The 10,298-nt window shown below is 41.6% G+C and overlaps 1 protein-coding gene across 1 annotated transcript; it reads left to right on the top strand.

Annotated features, from left to right (window-relative positions):
- Positions 1–2,508: 2,508 nt before the first annotated feature.
- Positions 2,509–8,774, top strand: RP9 (RP9 pre-mRNA splicing factor; the record flags this gene model as incomplete). Its single annotated transcript, XM_082282803.1, has 6 exons — positions 2,509–2,711; positions 4,184–4,214; positions 4,984–5,113; positions 5,402–5,493; positions 6,934–6,995; positions 8,076–8,774. 6 exons carry the CDS (start codon positions 2,509–2,511, stop codon positions 8,293–8,295), a joined length of 738 nt encoding a protein of 245 aa, XP_082138929.1. The 3' UTR covers positions 8,296–8,774.
- Positions 8,775–10,298: the final 1,524 nt, after the last annotated feature.

Below are 10,298 nucleotides of genomic sequence, written 5' to 3'. Positions count from 1 at the left end.
CCTTTTCAAGACATGCCAGCAATTCAGCCTGTTCTTCTGAGTTTAGGCCCAAGAAAAGGCTATCAATAAAACTCCCCAAAGGCCCGCTGCTAAGGAAAACACACAAGCTGTCTACAAACCCATGGGATGAATGAAAACGGTTTACTCACAATTTATGCACCATCTCATAACATGTCAGCCAGATGGATAGGTTGGAATCAGTTTATGTAGAGTAGGAGTTGGGTTTTTTTGATAAGTATATCTGTGAGGTTATGTTGCTTTGCTGCTGAGTGTTGCTCTGTTTTAGAAAGGCCGCTGCATTCTTTCCAGGGCCAGTAAACCTACAAAATTTGGTGCATGAAATAAAAATCTTCACCAATAGTGTATATTAGTGTCATGACACGCAAAAGCTAGATTATTTTGTTTAAACTTTAAAATAAGCACCTTTTGCCTTGAAAAGGACCATGATGACAAAAATAGTTTCCTGGGATCTGAAGTTACAATGGCAGCTACTGAGGTGAATGCAAGTGAGAAACATGACACGTGAATGTTCATCCCAAATAAGGTTTTAACAAGTAAAAGCTAAAATAATATTAAAGTAGTGCTTGATTAACAATACTACATCGTTAAATAATGTGTATGATTGCTTTTTCCCTTGTAAAAGATAGGCATTCTCAGGACTATGTTTGTCTTACCGCACTTCAGAATCACAGGGTGCTGTCATAGCAATTACCATTCTTTGCCTTTGATGTGCACTTTTGAAGCACTACAATAACCACATTTAAAAACACCTTCAATTCCTGGACTTCTAAGATATATTTTTTGCATTTCACTCAGCTCTTAAGCAATTCCTGAAATCTTATGTGCCCTTGAATTTCAGCATGATACAAAAGTAGAAATTTAAACTTTGCCTTCCCAACACTGACCTACCTCTGTTGCTCATCCTCCAGCAGAGAGATCACAGCCGAAGCAGGAAACTGCAAAGACTGGGGGTAGATTTGCCTCTCTAGGGGTGCTCATACACTGAAGAGGAGGTTGCCCTTTGCTTGTCAGCTAGGTCCCACCACAGCAGCATGGCCCTAGCCAGACCTTGCTGGGTTTGCTTCCAAAGCAAAGTCTCTATTGAGAGACTTTTTGGTGCTAGAACCTTGTTCTGTAACCAACATGTACCTTCCATGGCAGCAACCCACCCATTAAAAAAAAAGTAAAAGAAAGAAAAACCAAACCCAACTCTGAGTGTTTTGGATGCTGACTTTCTCCTCCCTCTAGTCACATGTATTTTGGTCAATGGCAAGCATAGAATCATAGAACCATAGAATGGTTTTGGTTGGACAGGACCTTTAAGATCATCTAGCTCCAAATCCCTTGCCATGGGCAGGGACACCTTTCACTAGACCAGGTTGCTCAGTGCTCCATCCAGCCTGGATCTGAGCACTTCTAGGAATGGGACATCCACAATTTCCCTGGGCAACCTCTTCCAGTACCTCACCACCCTCACAGTAAAGAATGCTCAGCGAGTACCATGATGGGGCCTTCCTTGCATACCCAGCCCCTCTGCCCCAACCTCAGGGGCCCCTCAGCTGCATCCCCAGCTTGGTGAGGGAGGCAACCCCCTCAGCCTTCCCTCCACTCTGGAGACACCTGCTCCCTGACACCTCGTAGCCAATCCACTGCCATATTCCCCCATGTGTATCTCAGTCCTGATGTGTGAATCACAGAAGGCTTTGAGTTGGAAGGGACCTTAAAGATCATCTAGTTCCAACTCCCTGACATGGGCAGGGACACCTTCCACTAGGCAAGATTGCTCAGGGCCCCATCCAACCTGGCCTTGAACACTGCCAGGGATGGGGCACCCACAACTTCTCTGGGCAACCTCTGCCAGTGCCTCACCATCCTCACAGTAAAGAATTTCTTCCTAGTATCTAATCTAAACCTACCTCTTTCAGTTTTAATCCACTCCCCCTTGTCCTGTCAGTACACACCCTTGTGTAAAGACCCTCTCCATCTTTCTTCTAGCTCCCTTCAGGCACTGGAAGGCTGCAGTTAGGTCACCCTGAAGCCTTTTCTTCTCCAGGCTGAACAATCCTAATTCTCTCAGCCTTTCCTCAAAGGAAAGGTGCTCCATCCGTTTAATCAACTTGGCGGCCCTCCTCTGAACTTGCTACAACAGTTTTATGTCCTTCCTGCGCTGGGGTCCCCAGAGCTGGATGCAGCACTCCAGGTGAAGACCGGAGTAGTGGCCCTCTCGCAAGGGAGGAATGATTGGGACGCTGGTAATTCTTTTTACTTTAAATATCGGTGTTTTGAAGGCACAACACTCCACACGTTATTCGTAACCCCCGGTACGCCGGGCGTTCCTGAGGCTGCGGCAGCAGGAACACAGAGCCCAGCGGGCTCCCCGAGGGGCGGGGCGATGAGGGCGGCCCGGCCGCAGGAAGTCGGCGCTCGGCCGGAAACCGGGATGCGGAGGGCGGGAAAGGGGGCGTCGCCGGGGCCCCGCCGTCCGCCGCGGCTCGGCCCGCCGCGGCCATGGCCCAGCGGGCGCCCAGGGGGCAGGGGCAGGATGAGGAGGAGGGAGCGGAGGAGGAGGAGGCGGCGAGGGGCAGCCAGGCGCGGGCCAGGAGCCATGCGGAGCCCGCGGCGAGCGGCGGCAGGACGCAGGACCGGCATGAGAGGAAGCGGAAGAGGCAGGAGGCGCAGCAGCTCCAGAAGATCCAGCACCTGGAGTCTTTGTAAGAAGCGGAGGAGGGGAGGCTGCCCGCGGCTCCCGCCTCGGCTCTGCTCTGAGCACACCCCGCCGGCATTTGGGGCTCGTTTCCAGTGCAGGGTTTGGGGTTTTTTGGGGGGTGGTGATTATTCTGCCCCTGTACCCTTAAGGGTGAGTCGGCACAAGGGCTTCGGGGCCACTTGCAGAGCTGCTTGGTGACTTACGGAAGGCTTTTTGGGGCACAGAAGGGGCTCTCCCGGGTTCCTCCCAAGTCTGAGAGATGCAGCATTGGAGCAGAGGTTGTTCCACTAGAACGGACTAAAAAAAAAAAAAAAGAAAAAGAAATTGAGATAAAAAGGTGATGTAAAAGGTTTATGCTATTTCACTGAAAAGCAATTATTATTTTAATGGAATAAAAAGGTCAGAAAGTACACAAGAACGTGATTTTTTTTTTCTTTTCCACGTGGAACTGAAAATCTGTTTGTTATTAAATGCACCAAACAGCACTCCGAAGTTATTGTTATAAAGATGGGATGAACATACTTTAACCACCTTTCCCGTGCTGTTCTTATTGTATTAGTATGATTGTGCCTAGCAATCCTATAGGTGTCTAGGGGTGTGTGCGTGTGCACAGCTAAGGCAGTGAAATATTGCATATGCCATCAAACCTATGGCCTAAAATGATGCACAGCCAGTACAGATGTTTTGTGTCCTGCTGAGTTAATACGTGGATAATGTCTGGAAAGTCCTGTTGAAAAGAGTCTTCCATAAAGCAGAGGATTTGACGACTCTGGGCTTGCACAGTGCTGTTCTTCATGTGCCATTGGAAAACAAAACCAAAAAAATCTCTGTCCTCTTCTAAGATCGCTGTACCACTTTCTCAGTTGCTGTGTGCTTTATGTAGCAACCTGTTTGTTACTTGGATTTTAATAACTGTTTTATCTACTGTTAACCCCAAAGAAATGCTGCAGAAAATATGGTACTTTGGTCAGTAGGGTTCTGTCTTTAGGTTTAATACATAGAAGATAACGAAATTATTATGTATTAGGTTTGGCTGGCAAAGCTACATGTAAGGAAAAGTCTGGCTTGACATTTTCAGCTGACTATGTCTATGATTTAGCAGTGCTGGGGTAAAGAAGTTTGGATCAGTGAGACCTTGGGGAGGGGTGTGGCAGAAAACGAGTAGAGAATTATGCATTTGTGGTAACTGAAGCTGAATCAAATATACCACATATCCACAGCAAGTAGTTGTGCTCCCACGAGAATATGAATCTGAAGGATGTTTGCAAGAGAGATATACTAATATGATAAATGTTGTCTCTTGGTCAGCTTGCTGTATCCACGTTCTGCTGTAGTTCTTGGATATTATTTATGGGGTAAAATTTAACAAAAAATGTGAGCTGAAGGTTTTAACTCAATACCACTGAAAAACTGTATTTTCTCAATTTATTTGTCTGTGTGAAGCTGCAGACTAACAATATTTCTATTGCTTTTCAGCTATGAGAAACCACCCCCTGGGCTAATTAAGGTTGGTAAATAGCGGTAATTTTTTAGGATTATGAGGGATTTTCACAAAACCTGTTCTTTAGGCATTTAAGTGTCTGTGTTACCTGTATAAATTACAGAGAGAAGTAAGTGCTTCCCAGGAAAAACTCAGAGAATCATTAGAAGCTGACCTCTTGGACTTGGTGATCCAGAGTGAAATGGCCAGAATCAGACAGAAGGAGACCAGGACTTTCGTCATCTCTTAGCATACTTCATGCAGTATATAATAGTGTGGATAGAGGGGAGCTGTTAACAGAAAGCAGACTTTCAGTTTGAATGACATCTTTTCAGGATTCTTCTCTGTTGCGTAGGCTGAAATACTTCTTTCATCATGATTGTTACTTTTGCCAAATTTATATAGCTAAGACATAAGGTAATGCTTTTAACCTAAAAAACAGGGCTCTGTGTTGTAAAGGCTTCCTTGTAATTATTATGTCTTATTAGCAGGAAGAGGATAAAAAAGTCTCTGTGTTAAGTTTCCATTTAAATTATTTATTTAAATAAATTACTAAAATAGATGGGGAGGAATGAAATTCCTTTGCAGTAAAGTTCTGGCTGCAAAATTCAAGGGTGAGAAAAAAAGAAATGGTTAACTATTTTAGATCTTTTGTGTGTTACAAGAAAAATAGTTATGGGGAAAATACGTTTCCAGTAAAGTGAAGGTCTGCACACTTGAAGTATTAATTCTTGCAAAGTTAAAGAAAGGGAGTTATTTTATTTTAGGTTGTCCTTATCTTTCTTTTTTTTTGTAGGAGAATGAAACAAAACCAGAAGACTGTATACCTGATGTACCAGGCAATGAAAGTGCACGAGAATTCCTGGCACATGCCCCGACAAAAGGGCTTTGGATGCCTTTGGGAAAAGAAGTCAAAGTTATGCAGTGTAAGGCTGAAAATATTCCAGATGTCATTGGACCGTCATATATCCATCCATTTACCCTGGGGGAGGGCAGAATATCTCATGGACAGATGATGAAGTGCAGGTAGATTGGCATCATATTGATAAAAAAGCAACCAGTATCTTGAAGGCTGTAATAGCCTTGTATTTTATGGACATCACATTTATCAATGTACTATGTTGAAAATATTTTGCAGAAATGTGGTTTTGGCTTTTTATACTTCTTCTGATCTGTCTCAGAGGTGCAATTCACTGTTGCTTCTTTTTTTCAAGGTTGGAGATGTAAACGTTATGGACACAGAACAGGAGATAAGGAATGCCCATTCTTTATTAAAGGCAATCAGAAATTGGAACAATTTAGAGTAGTGAGTACCGATATTGTATTATTGCTTGTATTTTTAATACTGATAATGCATAATCTTGCAAGTGAAGAGAAGCCTGTTAGATGATGCTTTATTAAGGACTTTTCCTCTGTCTCTAGTATAATATAGATGCCGAAAATCTCCTATTAAAGAAAAAGCTACAGATGTGGTTGGATGTTTGACTACTTTGCAGAAAATCTACTCTTCAAGAGGAAAATTAGTAATTTTTACATGTAAATTGGAAATCTTCAAGAACCTCTTTCAACCATTATATTCATTTTTTTGTGATTAAAATGTCAACATAACAAAAAATGTTTAGTCAAGCTTGGGCTGCCCACATTACAGCTGCTTCAAGCCTTCTGCTCTTGCTGTGAACAACTACATCATGAATGCTGTTGTCTAGGTCTGTAATCCAGTCATTGTCTACAAGTGTGATCTCTTGCTACATGAAGCTACATCTCAGTTCTGCAGATTCTTCCTGTGTGATCTCTTTAACTGTTTCTGTTGCTCTGCATCATTAACCTATATTTCAAACTATATATCACTTCATGTCTTATGTCCTCGTTTCTATCCTTGAAAAATGTGATCTCGGCTTAGTCTGTCCAGATTCTGGGTTCGTACTGATTGTATGCAACTGCAAAGAGTATTTTTAGCCCTTTCCCATGACCAGACCGCCTCTATTCTTCATTTTCCCTCAGGCTTCTTTGTTGCATCAAACTCGCGTTGTGTATCCAAGGCGCTTCATGGTGTATTCCCAACATCTTTGATTTGCTCCTGGCATTTTAATTCCTACCTCTGGTCAGCGTCTGCCATCTCTCCTCTCTGTTGGACTTGTTTGCTTAATCTTCCGACAGAAATGATCACCCCACCTTTTTCTGCATTCTTGCATGGCATAAACTCACCTTACATGTCCACAAAGTTTGTTTGCTGTCTTCATTCACAGCTATCTTTTGCTGCAATGCCCATTTAATTTAAGATCATTTAAGAACCAGTAATGGTAGTGCATAGCATGATAGGACAACTCCAGTTTCATTATCCATATGTATTATGGATATTTGCTCCTGTATTCCTGTTTGTTTATATCCAGTTTTTAAAAATATACTATAAGAGTACAGCTCATTATTTTGAAGCTGAGTATTCCATCTATGTCTAGCTGTTCCCACAGATTATGTGTGGGATTCTCATAGTTGACTGTGATTGGAGAGGTAGGGAGATAAATACCTAAGGAAAGTCCCCACTGTTGGAGATGTAGCTTGATAAGCTTTCTCTAAAGCAAATACACCAGTTCAGGTGAACAATGCTAAGTCTGAGAGTGAACTAAGAGCTTGCTAAATGCATTCCATCTTTTGATAAAAGCCTCTTGCATTTGGTTGCTTTGGTTTATTTTTTTAGGAAATAAAACCATTAGCAATAACACTGTATTTCCCGTTTTCCATTTTAAAGGCACACGAAGATCCAATGTATGATATAATAAGGGAAAATAAGCGTCATGAAAAAGAAAAGAGGTAAGTGTGTCTGTAGTAAACGGCATTTTCAATTTAGCTTTTGTTTTGGTAATGTGGTACTAATGTATAGGTGACCCTTTTACATAAGCTTCCTTTTAGCTCAGAAGATCTTTTTAATGGCAGTTTCTCTATGTTGACAGATTAAGGCATTTCTACTTTACAAATAATCACTCTTTAGTACTTCCTATTGCTTTAATTCTTTAGCTTCTATATTTTCCCCAAAAAAAAGTTTAAAGAGGAGTGGCATGTGTTTATGCCATAATATTCAGGTACTGAGATACAGTTTTGGTTTAGGTCTGAAAAAACAGTTTGATCTATTTTTTTCTTTCACTGACCTCACTGAGATGTTTTCTAAAATGTGGTATGTCAGAATGCTTTCAGTAGAAATGAAAGGGGGGATTTAGAAAGCTACTTCTAGGCACCTGATATTGCTACTTTTGTGAGGTCATTATTCAGTATATAAAGCGGCAGTTTTTAATGCTTTCTTGCTTGAACTGCATCAGTGGTATAACTATAGGCAGCCCAGAGAGCAGCACTCTTGGAGAGGAATCCTTGAAGAGGATACAGAAGACAACAATAAAATAAGCAAAGACTTTGTCCCTATTTGCCAGTAATCCTTGAAAGTTCAAAGGAAGAGTGCCTTTCAAAAATAGTTCTGCATCCAGAGTGGAGCCTACTCTGTTAGCTTCACTGACATCCTCTCTGTATCAGCAGGGCAATGAAAGTCCTAATATCATAATCCCAATATGCCTCTGTATGAATATCTTCTTATCACCAGGTGGGCTGGTGATAGCTGTTACCTTATTATTTTGCACACATAAATAAGCTAATAAGCTGGTCTGCCTTTCCTATCCAATGGGATGAAAAGCCTCTGAAAGCAGAACATCTGCTTGAGTTGCTTTTATCAGTCTGTGATATTATCTGTAACGAGAGTGTAGTTAAGCAAAAGAGGAACTGTTCCCCCTCCCTTTGCATGCAGCTTCCATTCCTCAAGCCAGGAAGGAAAGACAAAAGCTAGGATAAATTACTAGAGGTAGGGAAGAGCTAGAAAGGATTCTCATTCACCTGTTTAAAACACAGGATACAGCAACTGAAGCAGCTCCTGGAGGACTCTACCTCAGAATCTGATAGCAGTGATGACAGTGATGAGGATGATGAAGATGGCAGCAGCTCTACTTCCTCAGAACATAAACACAAGAAGAAAAAGAGAAAAAAGGAAAAGAAAAAGAAAGAAAAAAAGAAGAAGAAAAAGAGGAAGCGTAAATCATCCAAATCTAATGAAAAGTCAGAATCTGACTGACAGCAGTCACCTGCTGCATGCTCATTGACCTCTCTACTTGTGAACTGCAAGGAAAGATCCAAAGAATGAGGAGGAAAACACCAGAAAGGGCTTTATTAAACTTGGAACATACATGTGTATGCATACAGCATCCTACACTGGCATCCTCTTCTGCCCCTCTGCAGTCAGAAAGAAGAAAGCTGCATTAAACCGTACCTGTGTGCTGTAAAACCCACGCTGTGGGTCATCAGTCTTGGGCAAATGGGGCCTCTGCCTTGCTGCCCATGACCAGCAGCAGAAAGCAGCGACCACCAAGGGATCACTGACAAATCTGCAGCACTGGCAGATTGTCTGTTGAAGTGTCTTTTCTCCATGAAGTTATTTTATTATATACAAAGCCTGATTGTAACAGGACTGCAGTTTGCACCATGCAGAGCACTGAGAGTTCACGTACAGTGCTTATAGTGAGCAGGTTGTACTGTATTTTTTTTCTCCGCATACGTGCTGAAGTTCTGTGTACTTTTTCTAATATTGGCAGCTAGGGAAATAAAGAGTACTGCTGCAGGGGGAAAAAGGTAATCAAGGGGATTTACTTTAAGACAAAAATGCAGCATCAGCAAGGCTCGATTTTTTTGTGTGTGTGTAACAAAATCTCAACATCACCACCATTAATACACAGTTCTGAAACATTTAAAGTGAAACATCTACAGTGTTTAAACCACAGAAGTGGGAGCCAAGTGTGATGATGTTAGATACTCAACTTAAATGTAAAGAGGTAGTGGGTTTAGTTATTTTAAAAGAGGGGTTTCATGTAAGAAATTAAAAAGATTAATTTCTGCATATTCTTCACTATCAGTTGTTTTGATACAAGTTGAGGGAGGTTTCCTTTTAAAAAGGTTTAGGAGTAATAAATTTCAACTTACTTTTTATGTTTACTACACTTGATGAGGTAACATTTTTTTGGATCATCCCACAAGAATATAAACATGTAAGGCTCTCAAAATGGTTTTTAACTATATGCATGAAATCACAGAGCAATGGTAAAGAACTTATAAGCAGGAAGAAGAGGAAGTTTTGTGTACTTAGTAGACCTTATGTGCTGACCACACTTTTCTTTTAAATAATCTTGCAAACTCAGCTAGGAAGATGGAGATAGCTATAAGCAGCATTACAGTAAGCAACTCTCTGAAACCTAAAGGTATATTAGTACAGAGCTGTAACTTGAGAAACTAGGTGATGAATATTGGTACTGTGCAAAAGGAAAGAGAAAACGAGATTTGGTTTGAAAGGACTTCCATAGACCTTAATCTCAGTGGTTATACTAAGATTGGAAAAAACCCCCACATGATAAAGTTCTGGTAGAGTCAACATTACCAGTGAAATCAAGGAACCATAGACTAAAATGCATCTAAGATATTTCTTTATTTTCTTCAGAGCTTTGGAAGAAAGGACAAGGGAAAGTATAAATGAAAATGGTTTTTCTCCTTCCTACACATATAAGAGTGATTTAGTAAAAATAACCCCCCCATTCCTTGCCAGTCATTCACAATAGGTTCTGAGGAAAAACAAGATAAGCAAGGCCTACTTACAAAAAGCTTCTTTATCAATTTCCCAGAGCTTGAAGGTGGAGTTGTATTTTAGCTTGTATTTAGCAAATCTCCCTGTGCTGGCATTTACTGCTGACTGCTGGTAGTTCCCTATATCAGCAGCAGCATCAGATTCTAAGGCCCTTGCTCTTTTACCAGAAAGAGATTTAACAGCTGAAATAGCATGGGGAGATCAATAATGGACTGATTCTCTTGGCCAGGTTGGACAGGGCTCTGAGCAACCTGGTCTAGTGGGAGGTGGTCCTGTGTGTGGCAGGAGGCTGAAACTAGATGATCTTTACAGTCCCTTCTAACCCAAACCATTCTAGGATTCTTGTATTGCCACTCTTGGTGCTGAGATTAATGCATTCCAAGAGAATTCTTACTCAGGCTTGGCTAGAGCAGGGGTAACTGAAGACCTGTTCAATTACCTCAGCT

Source organism: Coloeus monedula (assembly GCF_965178545.1).
Source record: "Coloeus monedula genome assembly, chromosome: 1".
In the NCBI taxonomy this organism is placed as follows: domain Eukaryota; kingdom Metazoa; phylum Chordata; class Aves; order Passeriformes; family Corvidae; genus Coloeus; species Coloeus monedula.
This window is presented reverse-complemented; position numbering and strand designations above follow the sequence as displayed.